This window comes from Pantherophis guttatus, chromosome 1 (assembly GCF_059756535.1).
Source record: "Pantherophis guttatus breed Tessera chromosome 1, ASM5975653v1, whole genome shotgun sequence".
In the NCBI taxonomy this organism is placed as follows: domain Eukaryota; kingdom Metazoa; phylum Chordata; class Lepidosauria; order Squamata; family Colubridae; genus Pantherophis; species Pantherophis guttatus.
Window position 1 is genome coordinate 250,031,636 of NC_142063.1, and position 13,756 is coordinate 250,045,391.

At 37.9% G+C, this 13,756-nt stretch overlaps 1 protein-coding gene across 2 annotated transcripts in view; it reads right to left on the minus strand.

Moving 5' to 3' along the window:
• The window catches only part of LOC132711998 (amine sulfotransferase-like), a 30,422-nt gene that overhangs the window by 6,462 nt on the left and 10,204 nt on the right, over positions 1-13,756 (minus strand). Inside the window, exons 1-3 of one of the 2 annotated variants that reach the window (XM_060692176.2) lie at positions 8,707-8,806; positions 7,777-7,931; positions 5,662-5,870 (exon numbers count right to left, since the gene is read on the minus strand). In XM_060692176.2, the coding sequence (XP_060548159.2) occupies positions 5,662-5,870; positions 7,777-7,921 (354 nt within the window). In that variant the 5' untranslated portion in view covers positions 7,922-7,931; positions 8,707-8,806. Of the gene's footprint in view, positions 1-5,661; positions 5,871-7,776; positions 7,932-8,706; positions 8,807-13,756 lie in introns of those variants that run through there. The other variant, XM_087882684.1, reaches the window with a different exon arrangement.

Here is a 13,756-nt window from a genome sequence, read left to right on the forward strand (position 1 = left end):
ATTTATTGCCAATAAATAATGGTGGGCGAGGGGCGGGCGAGCCAGCAATTTAACAAATGGTTCGGTGTTTTTTTGTAATTTTATTGGCCCGCGGAGCTTCAGCATAGGCTAATTAGCCCTTGATTAGATCGGCTCCCGACTCTCAGATGATTTGTCTCAGCTGTTTTGCTCAGGGCTCTGCTGCTTCCTTGCAAAGAGTCCTGGAGCAGATTTTTTTTCCCCTAGCTATGCTGAAAAACGAAACTGAAACTGCTTTGCTGTTGCTGCAAGGTTGGAAAATTAGGCAGGCAGATTTCTTTTCTTTTTCCTCACCAGAAAAGGTAGGTGCAAACAATGGGAAATTTAGGGAAAAAGAGGAGAATTCAAGATTTTAAAACACAAAAGAAAAAAAGCTCTATTTAACTAGGGAATTGTAATAATTGAGAAACTATTAATTTTATATTGTGTTGAAAGCAGAAATAGTTAAGTTGTGGTTTGGAGGAATATATGGGGGAAATTATTTGGTTTATTATTATTGGTAAATATAATTAATTGATTTGTAAGAAATTGGATTGCATGGAAATAATTGGAATCTTCATGTTCATATTGATTAATATACAAAAAAGGTAGTTATATAACTAATTGATTCATATTAAAATGTTGAATTTATATTAAACAACTGTAATATTACATAATTAACCAATGTGAGGATGGATATAAAAATAGATGACAATGGGAAGGGGTATAATATAGAATAGAAGGGGAAAATAGAATTTGATTAACATTAGAGATGAGGATGAAGGGTAATATTGGTTTTTTACAAAAATAGATGAGGAATAAATATGGCAAAAAGGAAATATAGAAATTGTAAATTTAATTGAAATGACTAAACACTGTTTAAATTTGTGAACCGGCCAAATACTCTGTTCAAAGAAAATACATTGTATGTTTGTCTGTGTGTTTCTAATTATTGTTATTTATTCATATTTGTTCTCTTTTATTCTTTAAAGTTTAACAATTCATTCTTTATCTTAATATCTTTATATTTGTTTGGGGTTGGCTTTCTTCCCTTTCATCTTTTTTATTGTACAGCAATCTTTCTCCTCAAACCTACCACCTCTCTCTTTTCTTTCCTTCTTACTTTCTCTTCCTCCCCCTCTTCTTCTCCTCCCTACTTCCTCTTCCTTTCTCCTTCTCCTCCTCTCTTCCTCCCTCTCTTACCCTCCCTCCTACTCTAATTTCCCTTCCCTTCCTTCATCCCTCTCTATTGCTGTATCCTTTTATGCATATGGACTACTCAGAGGGCTGAAAAAGTTATTTCTGACTGGTCCTCACACATTTGACCAGTCCTCGAACTTACGACTGTCCTCACATTTTACGTTTTTGCCCTAGCTTGTCACCATGGTGAAGAGAAGCAGTTGTGAAATGAGTGACATGGTTGTTAAGAATGCTGCACGGGCATAAATGTGAAGATGGTCGTAAGTGTGAGGATCAGTCAAAAGTGCGAGGATCTGTCAGAAATGACTTTTTTCAGCCCTCTGAGTAGTCCCTATACACATAGCCATGGCCACCCGGTCACATGACCAGCTAGCCACGCCCACCCAGTCACATGACCTCCAAGCCATGCCCACAAAATAAGCCACGCCCACAGACCCCCCTGGTTGGGGGTCACCACAACATGAGGAACTGTATTAATGGGTCGCAGCATTAGGAAGGTTGAGAACCACTGAGCTAGAGCAATTGGCTATATAGTAATTGGCTGTCAACTTGCAAAGTTTTCAAGTTGCCATGAGCAGGAGGAGGGAGAACTGAAGTGAATTCCATACATTTTTCTGACCGCAATCAGAAGGAGGGTGTTAGGTTTCACAGCCAGCCAAAGTGGTTAATTGGAGAATGTGATTTATGACATGGCCAGGGGGGAGGGGAGAGACAGGGTCATAGGGGAACGTAAATCTATGTGGGATCAGTCCTGACTGCATCCGAGTATGGCCGGAATGTTGCTCCTAATAAATCACTATATTTCCTTTGAAGTTTGGCTCATGGCTCATGAATTAATTAGGGCATCTTTCGGAAACTTGACATTGGCTATATTAGCAATCAAACAATAGATAATACCTTAATCAAGGAACCACTAACTTAGTCACACAGTAAACAACAGCCTAATCAAGGAACTACCAAGAACACTCCTACCAACACTGGCAGGGGAAGCCTCTTCTATATAAAGTGAGCAAAGTCCACTACTTTCAAGCACTCAGGATTTTATCTAATTGGGTAATGAATACAGTTACATTACAGTGCTTTTTCTCCTACAATCTGTACTCTTTTCTCCTGCTTTTCTCCTATATGAATATAAACACATATATACATAAATATGCACATATACTTATACAATCATTGTAGTTTTTCAGCTAACTCATTTGTATAGTCAGACTAGAGTAACAAGATTGACCTACTTTTCCCTTCTTGCCCCTCAGTTTCTTGCATTTGCATTTCTTGCATTCTTGCATTCTTGCTTTGCATTTCTTTGAAGCTTGTAGAAATAGTTTAGCTAATTTGTGATAGAGGTGTGGTGTGATTCCTCTGAAGTGGGGAGAGTTGAGTATTTATTGAGACTTTATTGATTTATTGATAGTTAATTCTAAACTACGTTGTTTGGAAGAAAGGTTGAAGAGTTGAAGAAAGTAATAATATAGTGTTGCTCCAGTGTTATGTTTGCCTGGTTTAAGGAAAAAAATTTCCACTTGTCTGTAGTAGTGGAAGATGGTATAGCCAAAGGAGTGTTGGTTCGCATGTGGACTGGGAACTAAAAGGTGGTGCACAAATGCTAGGTTTTTAAAATTGTCTCAAGGGAGTTTGGTTCTCTTGACCAATAGGAGAGAGAGATGGGACGATGTGGAACGAAATTGTGTGGTTATGAATAAATGAATTGAGAATGGGATGGGACTGGATGGTTATGCAGTTGTGAATGGAGACACTATTGAGATATTGGACGCTGGAAAGTTACCATTTGAATGGTCAGTGTAGACATGTGAGGTTTTTGCTTTATTGTAAGCATTGCACATATTAACTAATGAGGTAGGGAATATTCATGCTGATTTAAACTATGCTTATGGTATCTTACATACTTTTGGGATAATCTGGATTGAAAGGGGGTTGATATTTAGTAAAAGGGATTGCGATAGGTGGAACTTATCACAGCTGTTTTAAAGGCAGCTGAGGATCCTTCTAACCTTGATATTATACAAATAGTGGATGAAGGGGTGTGTAAGTGAATGGGAAATGGATGCCTAAAGATGGGGTGAAAATTTTTACTAAAGTTGTGATGTGGAATGTGATTGAACAAGTGCATGAGGGAACCTATTGGGGAACGCAAGCACTTATTGATTTTATTAAATGTATATGCATATATGTGTCTAGGGGTGTGTATACAATAGTTATACAAATGGTACGGAAATGAATACATTTTGTATGTAAAAAAAATGTAGAGATTTGACCATTTGGCCTTTTCAAATGAATCTAAGTAGATTACATTGAAATGCTGGTGGTGTGACCATTGATATATGTAATAATAATAGTGGATTATTTTACTGGATAGGTTGAAGCCTTTCTTTCTGTAAAGACAGGTGCTCAGAAGATTGTTAAATCATATTGGAGCGAATAATACCCAAATATGCATTGGTTGATCTTATTGATAGTGATAGGGGTATACATTTCATTGTCCAAGGTGATAAAGCTTATGGAACAATTAGGAATTGATTGGCAACTACATTTATTGTTTATGCCAAGTTCTACAGGGTGTTGTGAATGTGCTAATCAGATAAGTAAATCTATGTTATAAAAATTAATGTTAGAGCTTCAACTACCTTGGATGAAGTGTTTGCCTTTAGCTCTATTAAGAATAGGAACTAGTCCTAGGAAAGATCTGGGGATATCTACATATGAAATGATGTTTGGATTGCCATATGTGGGGAAAGTTGAGATGCCTAGGATAGAATTGAAGGATGTTTTTTTCTGAAAATATATACAGGGACTGTCCCAGTGTTTTTCTCATTTAAGGTAAAAAGGACAGAATCCACCTCTTGATTTCCAAGCACATGAATATAAAAGTGGAGTCTGGGTCCGATAAAAGCCACTACTGAGAAGAAGTTGCAGCTGGTGTGGAAGGGACCGTTCCAAGTTCTGCTAACTACAGGGTTGGCTGTAAGGACTAAGGAACAAGGTTGGGTATGCTATTCCAGAGTCAAGGGACTGGTGACTTTGCCTTATGGAAGGACAGTTGCTACGGAACCTGCAAACCCTCTTAAACTGACTTTTTGATGACAAACCTTAGACGATTGGGGACCAACGGATGGAAGAAGAGTTTTATGAAGAATTTTGTATTTGGCTAGGAGTGGTAATAATTCTTGTTGTGTTTTTGATTGTATTGAGGAAAGATATTATTGATTGGTGTAAATCTATGTTTTGGTATCCAGTGGATGTAAGTTCTCCTTGATTGATTGATGAATTGGAGGTAAGATAATAATCTTTTATCTTTTGGACAATACGTTGGGGGAGCTAGTTCACTAGGAATAATGGATTTTTTTTGTGGTAATGTTTGTTATTCTACAGGTGCAGATAGGAATGGGGATTTTGTCTGTGTTGCCTAGTTACCCTATAACATGGTAGCAGCTATGTTTCCATACTGAATTCGAGCACCGTTATTCTTTTATAGAAACACCACTAACCCTAATAGACACCACTGAGGAAGCTGAGATATATATTAAGTCATCTTTTGAAGATGGTGTGTGCCAAGTGCAAACGTACATATGAGATAAGCTCCTCAATACATTGGCCTTACAAATAGAATGGAATTTTTATATAAGCAATGCACTGAGCTATTTGGTAATTATACACCTTCATACAAGAAGTTTTGGATTTTGGAGGAAGGGTTACATTTTCTATGTTTAAGGATACAAGTTCCCTCCAAGTTAATGTTTTTATGTGGTAACATGGCATTGCCCAAATTACCTATTGTATGGAGAGGAGTTTCTATACTGTTACAGGATATTCATAATTTACAGGAATAAACTGATAAAGAGAAGAATTGGGGATTGTGAGAAAAATAAGAATTATTCCTGTAAAAGCATAACCTGAGTTACGCCATTTTAAAATCATGTTAAGGCTTTGTTTAACCTTGTATAACCTGATTATATAATTTAGCTGACATTTAAGAACATGAGAAAGGAAGTGTGTAATTCCTGTGTTTTTGAGGATGTTTATCTTGCAGGAAATATGCTCTTGGGTTAACTTGCCCTAATTAATTAAAGGAAGTACGCAATTGAGGGGTATTTCTGTTGGGAATTGGGGAATTTCCAGGGTGGATTATGTACTGCATATGTTATATAAGATGTTATGTAAGATCTGAAACTGATTCCCAAGGTACTTTATTGACGTGTATTCTGATGTTCCTGAAGACTATAAAAACTCGTGTAAATTGTTTTATTTCCGTCTTTCTCTACAGCAGAGAGAAAGGCCCTTTGCAAAGTGAATAAGTAAATAAACTCTGTCCCAGGATTATTTTAGTCTCTGTCTCTTTAAAACGGTAATGGGATTTACCTGTTGACCACATATACTTATACAATCATTGTAGTTTTTCAGCTAACTCATTTTTATAGTCAGACTAGAGTAACAAGATTGACCTACTTTTCCCTTCTTGCCCCTCAGTTTCTTGGGAACTAGGTAATATGGCAGATGGGACATGAGGACACGAGGTGATGGCATCTGGGTGATATCCACATTGTATATGTTGTATTCTATGGATGCACACCGATGTGATATGCAAATATTTTCTGTTCCATTCCGATGGCCTTCATACAAAATCAAGCATATAATATTCTGGGTCCAGATAGTTCCTAAAAATGAAAATCAACTTGTTTTAAAGTTGAGGAAATTATCTGGGTTTCACATTACTTATATCACCAAAGTTGTATCACTAAGCAAAGAAATAATTAAGAAATAATTTATCACTAAGCAGAAAAAAACGTAGCTGTATCACATACTCATACATCACCTAGAGAGAAAACTCACTTAGAATCTAGAAATGTTCCATTTGACATTTAAATATGTTTTAAATAGTATTTGCTTATAGTATATAAGAATAGTATTTGATTATATAGTGAGTTGTATGAGGTAGTCTATGATTCTGAAGGTCCAGTTTGAGAGCTTTTAGGCTATCAAACCTATGTCCCCATATGTACGAACTTCTAAACTCTGGGATTTATGTTTGTCCCTTGTTGGAGTAGGAAGGAATTAATTTCATAGTAAAGGGATGATTTTTTGCTACTTCTAGAGCTCTTCTTCCAAGAGTTCCTCAGGGAGGGAGGGAGGAAGGGAGGGAGGGAAGGAGGGAGGGAGGGAGGAAGGAAGGAAGGAAGAAAGAAAGAAAGAAAGAAAGGGTTGTTGCATACTGTAGATGCATTCTTTCCTTCTTTCTAGCTCTAGAGCTCTGGAGAAAGAAAGGAGCTTGGAAATTGTTTTTTCAAAGTCACAGCATAGAAAATACTCCAGAATCTTAAGAAAACAAAGGGGAGGTAGAACCATGCATTTAATAAGGCTTGTTCTGTGAACAAGGCACAACATGTAAGAAATGTGAGGCTTGTTCTGTGAGCAAGGCATGTTCTGTAAGAAATGCCTGATTTCAATGATATAGACCAAGTTCCAAAATAAAGGCATTTATTTGTGAAGAGGGGAACTCACATGTACAGAATTCCAAATGAAATCAACATAATCAGTGCAATGTATCTATTCACAAGTGTTGGAAGAAATGTCCCTCTGGGTTCAGTTCCAAGTAGGGAGGAAAACATTGGAAACATGGAGGATGTTTGGAAAGATGGTTTAATGGTTGGCAGGACCATATGGTTTGAAGTCCTAGGCCCATGATGGCGAATCTATGGTACATGTGTGAGAGGTGGCACACAGAGCCCTCTCTGTGGGCACGCGCTCCATCACCAGCTGCTCTTCTTTGTTCTGTCGCACACATGGGCGCTGGCCAGCTGCTCTCTTCCGGGTTCCGGCAGGCACATGTGTGCTGGAAAACCAGCTGGGTGGCACCCATGTGTGCACCAGAACCCGGAAGAGAGCAGCTGGCCAGTGCATATGCGTACTGGATTAGGTGTCTGGCACCCCGGTGCGCGATGGAACCCAGATTAGCTGGCTGCCGTGCACCTGCTAACCTGCCAGCTGCTCTCTTCTGGGTTCCAGAGCTTGCCTTACAGTTCCTGTATAAGGGCAGGTATCCTAATTGGTTATCAGACTCCCATGGAACCATGCAGGGTAACTTTGTAGGTTGTCTTGAGTCCCAGGCTTGGTTGAATCTTGCTGGGTGATGATGTAATGAAGAGGGTTGTGTACTGAAAGTGTGTTGGGCAATTCCTATTATGGCTTAATGGCTTTGTCCTGTTTTGGATCTTGAGTAAGGGCTAATCCTATCATGTCCTGAGGGTGAAGGTCTTTTGTTTTGTAGATAAGCTGGGCCAGCCTTTTGTTTTGTAGATAGGTTGGCACCAAAATATCTGCTGGGAGGGCAGGGAGCTGAGGCTCTGAGTTTATGTCTTTAGAAACATGTTTCTCCTTTAGGGAAAATATAATATTCTGCCTTTTTAATATTTTCTAGAATATTTCATTTTTTTAGGAGGGCGGATGCTAGCTTTCTATATTACTTTCATACAGAGGGGCAGAATGAAACTTCCCAAGGAGAAAGTTTAGTTACAGTATGAAATTTAAATATACATTGCTCATGTCATATTACAGAATTCTTACCAGACTTTGGATAAGTGATTATGAATATATCACTATCCCTGGTTTCAAAATCTTCTAGTGCTTCAACGAGATCAAGTTTCATGGTTTCTTTTGCTAAATTATACCCTTTATAGTTGAATAATGCTGCATGTTCTGCTTTTTCCATAATAACAGGGCTGCAATAAAAGAGAAATTAAAGGGTTTTTTCTCCTTCCTTAATGCTAGCAGCATAAACAGAGGGTCAAGATCTCTCACTTCACAATTATTGGAATTATTGTTTCAATAATTCACATTTGGCAACCTTCTTCAGTGATGATCCCCAGGAGAAAACAACCTGGAAAAAGTCAACTTTTTTTTTCCTACAACTGTTAAAACAGGAACTCATAAAGTTACATTTATGGTCTTCAATGTTATCAAGAGGAAAACAAGGAAGTTTGTATACTGTGTTAGTCTGGGATAGTAACAAATAAAACTGTGTTAGTCTGGGATAGTAACAAATCAGGAGTCTGATAGCATCTTTCCAAATTAACACTTTTTATTAAGAGGCATAAGCTTTTGTGAGATACTACTCAGCTCCTTCTGATTTCTAGTTTATAGTAATTACAGATGTACATATCTAGTTGATATTCTAATGATTAGATGACCATATGCATGCCTCATATGCAAAAAGTCTTAATACCTTTTAATAGCACTGATCTGTTTAATATTCTGGTTAATATATGAAGTCAAACTGGTTTAATCCTAAACAAATGTATGCATTTTTCGATCCTTGCATCCACCTGACTTTTTTTTTAAAAAAAATGAAAGAATGTATGTGCTATACCTGTTAATAGTAAAACGTCACAGAACTACTTTAAAACGAAGCTTAAAATCATTAACGTCTTAATCAAACATTTTCTAATAAACTACTATCATCTATCTTAATGTTAGAAATAAATCTTTTAGAATTACCTTTATGGTTCTTTCTTGCTGATTATTTAATATCTTTCAGAAATAAAGCACTGAACAGAGCAGAAGGAAAATGATACTCCTGAAATTTAGAAGCAGGCTTTTATCTGTTGACTGTGAAAAGATGCACAGGTGACTGACTTTGTTTCTTTAAAGGGTTTGAACTCTGGACTGTTGACATCAGAAAGCAAACCTAAATCGCAGTATCATTTCATAAACAACCATTTTGCAATCCAGAATTAACTTGATAAAGCCATATCCACATAAAACACAACCTGGATCAGTATCATGCAGGGGATGAATAGTGAAGGACATTGCACAAACCATAAAGGTGGAAAGGAGAAAAAAGAATGGCAGGAGTTGCCTTTTTTCCTTCTTTCTCATCAGATACAGTAGGGTGGGAAGGGATACCTGTTTCACACTTCACCTTCACTCAAACCACCAAGTGTTGTGGTTTTGTTAATGATGACCAGATTGACATCAGGAAAGAAGTCTTATTTGGCATGTATTATAGTGATTCTTTCCTTAGAAAAGTGTTTATAGACATTATAAACCCATTAGATCAAAGAGATCATGGTATCACATCAAGGCGATGTAACAGTAACAGAGTTGGAAGGGACCTTGGAGGTCATCTAGTCCAAACTCTTGCTCATGCAGGAGACCTCTACTAGGGATTCAAACCGCTGAACTGCTGACCTTTCTGATCGACAAGCTCAGTGTCTTAGCCACTGAGCCACCTAGTCAGGTTTAAAGGCAATGCAATTATTTGAATCTTGATTCTTTATATTTAACGCATGTGTATTTTATTATTGTATTTCTTTTTTCTTGATTTTGAAGGAACCAAATTAATCTCCAAAACTGAACACCTCAACAAGAGAATAATTATGGAAGCCATTGAAATAGAAAAACACCCCCATAACATGAATAAATGTGACAATACCTCCTGCCTGCCAGACATCTGGAAACTAGCCCTTGTCAACAAATGAGTCCCAGCACCCACAGACAGAAAAATCTGCACCCCAGAAGCCAGACACACACACCCCGAGACTTCCAACCAAATCACATTCCAGCCAGCCACAAAGATGAAGCCCTGCCACCTGGTGGAGAAAAACCAACCATACACCCGAAGCCAAGCCAATAGACACAGACTGAAACTCCCAACCAATCAGAACGAAGAGATGGGGAAGATTTGAAATAGTAACGGCAGTTGCTGCAAAAGACCCCTTGCATAAACCTGATGATGGCAGATGAGATTCTGTCGAAACGTTGCCAAAGTGCTCTCAATCTTACACGGGAGAAGACCCGAATACACCAAGACTTGCATACCTGTACCCATGAAAATCTACGAATATATATATACCCGAGCACAACCAAGCCCCCACCCAAACAGAACACACCCCCATCCAATCAGAGCACAGCCAAACCCCCAACCAATCAGAACACACTTCCACCCAATCAGAACACAGCCAAGCTCCCACCCAATCAATTCACACCCCCACTGGCAGTTAAAAGGAAGAAACAGCTGCAATCACACATTGCTCCTAGAAGCCCGAAGCCGAAAACACCAGCCTGAAGATGACGAATGAGACTATATAATACAAGCAACATGGCTATAGACATAAGTGGGAAGAGGTAGGTACTAGTAAGGATGAGAATAATAGTAATATAGTCTTAGTAGATAATTTGACAGTGTTGTGGGAATTGGTTGTTTAGCAGAGTGATGGCATTCGGGGAAAAACTGTCCTTGTGTCTTGTTGTTCGTGTATGCAGAGCCCTATAGCATCGTTTTGAGGGTAGAAGTTGAAACAATTTATGTCCAGGATGGGAAGGGTATGTAGCAGGGATGAAATGCTCCCAGTTCGGACCAGATCACCTGATGTTCAGAGAACCAGGAAAAATCCCTGCCCCACCCCCCATGCCCAGCTGAGCCGCGCAATCATCAGAGGCTTTTTTTTTTTTACTTTTAAAAGCATTTTTTCTACAACTGCTTTGGCCAAAAAAATGCTTTTAAAAGTTAATGATGATTGCACGGCTCAGCTGGGATTCTCAGAGGTTTTTAAAAGCATTTTTTCTACAACCTCTTCAGCGAAAGAGGTAGTAGAAAAAATGCTTTTAAAAGTAAAAAAAAAAAAAAAGTTGGCCACGCCCACCCAGTCACATTAGTCTCCCCCACCAAGAACCGGGAGTAACAAATTTTACATTTCACCACTGGTCTCTAGATATTTTCACAGCCCTCTTTTTGACTCGTGCAGTATACAGGTCCTCAGTGGAAGACAGGTTGGTAGCAATTGCTCTCTCTGCAGTTCTGATTATCTGTTGAAGTCTGTGTCTGTCATGTATGGTTGCAGAGCCAAACCAGACAGTTATAGAGGTGCAGATGACAGACTCAATAATTCCTCTGTAGAATTGAATCAGCAGCTCTTTGGGCAGTTTGAGTTTTCTGAGTTGGCGCAGAAAGAACATTCTTTGTTGAGCTTTTTTGATGACATTTTTGATGTTAGGTGTCCACTTTAAGTCGTGAGATATAATAGAACCTAGAAACTTAAAGGACTCTACTGCTGATACCGTGTTGTCTAGTATTGTAAGAGGTGGTAGTATAGGAGGGTTTCTCCTAAAATCTACCACCATAAGTACAGTTTTGAGTGTACTTAGTTCAAGATTGTTCTGGTCGCACCACAAGGCTAGTTGTTCAACCTCCTGTCTGTATGCAGATTCATGTTGTCTCAAATGAGACCAATCACTGTTGTATCATCTGCAAACTTTAGTACTTTAACAGAGGGATCTTTTGAGGAGGAGAAAGTGTTAAAGTATTTACAAGAAGCAAAATTACCTCGGATTTCTAAAGATATGGAGGAGATGCTGGAAAGAAACATAACGACGATGGAATTAACAGAAGCAATCAAGAAGCAAAAGAACGGGAAGGCACCAGGGCCAGACGGTCTACCAGTTGAATACTATAGGACATTACAAGAGTCTCTAACCCTTCCATTATCGAAGGTGATGAATGAAGCAATGACAAAGAAGGAAATACCTAAATCATGGGATGAGGCATATATTACATTGATACACAAAGAAGATACAGACCCACAACAAATCAAAAACTATAGGCCTATATCCTTGCTAAATTCAGATTATAAAATTTTTGCTTCAATATTGGCGGAAAGACTTAAGAGATATTTGAATAATTTTATACATGCAGATCAAAATGGATTCCTCCCAAAAAGACAAATTAGATATAATATAAGGATAATTTTGGATGCATTAGAGTATTACAAAGCACACCCTGAAAAACAGATGGCTTTGGTATTTTTAGATGCACAAAAAGCTTTTGAAAATGTAAATTGGCGATTCATGATACTCCAAATGGAAAAGTTGGGCTTTGGCAGGAAATTTATACAGTTTGAAGCCATATACTTCAAACGGACGGCAAAAGTAATGATAAACTGATCCTATCAAAATAGAAAAAGGTACTAGACAAGGATGCCCGCTATCCCCATTGTTGTTTATATTGACTTTAGAGTCTTAAACAGACAGATTAGAGAAGAAAAAGAGATAAAAGGCATGAAAATTTGAAAAGAAGAATATAAACTACAAGCCTTCGCAGACAATTTGATCTTTATTATTGAAGAACCATTAATAACAATAAATAAATTGATAAAAACTATTGGAGAATTTGGGAAAGTAGCTGGATTGAAAATTAATAAAGATAAAATGAAGACAATGACTAGAAATATGTTGAAAAAGCAAAAAGAAGAACTGATGGAGATTTCAAAAATGCAGGTTACAAATAAAGTAAAATATCTGCGGATATATTTAACACCAAGATGTAGCGCACTTAAAGAAAATAACTATAATAAGCTTAAACAACAGATAGGCCAAGATTTGATGAAATGGGGAAATTTGCAGTTATCCTTGATTGGTAGGATCTCAACTATTAAGATGAATATTCTGCCCAGAATTTTGTACTTAATTTTGTACTTTCAGACAATTCCAATCAAGTTAGGTAAGGAATTTTTTGTAGATTTAAATAAAATGATATTGAAATATATTTGGCAAGGGAAAAAGGCGAGAATAAAACTAAAGCTGTTACAACATGCTAAAGTTAGAGGTGGTTTTGGTTTGCCTAATTTTGAATTGTATTACCAAGCTGCAAGTTTAATGTGGATTAAAGACTGGATAACTTTGAGAAATACCAGATTATTGAATTTGGAGGGACATGATTTGTTGATGAGGTGGCATGCCTTTTTATGGTACAAAGGAACAAAAATACAAGGGTATTTTAGAAGACATCAGATTCGTGAAGCTTTATGGTTGAATTGGGAGGAGGTCAAAAAATATCACTATTTGAAGATTCCAGTCTGGGTATCTACAATTTATTTTATTTTATTTTATTTTACTTCAAATTTATATACCGCCCTTCTCCCTAGGGACTCAGGGCGGTGTACAGCCAAATAAAAACACATAATAAATACATTAAGAACAGATTAAAAGAAAATATCTCAATTTGGCCCAAAATTTAAAAAGACAAACAAATTTAAAATCATTTAAAAGATTTGTTAGGCCAGCCCGGCTTGTTGGAAAAGGAAAGTTTTAAGGGCACGGCGGAAGGCACGGAGGTCTTGGATTCTCCTTATCTCTGGGGGCAGCTGATTCCAGAGGGTGGGAGCCCCCACAGAGAAGGCCCTCCCCCTGGGGGTCACCAGCCTGCATTGCTTGGCTGATGGCACCCCGAGGAGGCCCTCTCTGTGGGAGCGCACGGGTCGATGGGAGGTCGTCGGTGGCAGAAGGCGGTCTTGAAGATAACTAGGTCCTATGCCATGGAGCGCTTGCAAATATTTTCTAGATATCGAGAGGATCTCAAACAAAAGGTTTTTATAATGTTTTGACTAATTTGGATAAGATTTTAATGGGCTCTGTTGATCATATAATTAAAAAGTTGTATGGATATTTGTTAGAAGTAAAACTGGAAGAAGAACAAGTTAAAGAAGCAATGATAGCATGGGGGGAAAATGTTGGCTATGGTATTGATTTAGAGAAATGGCAAAAATTGTGG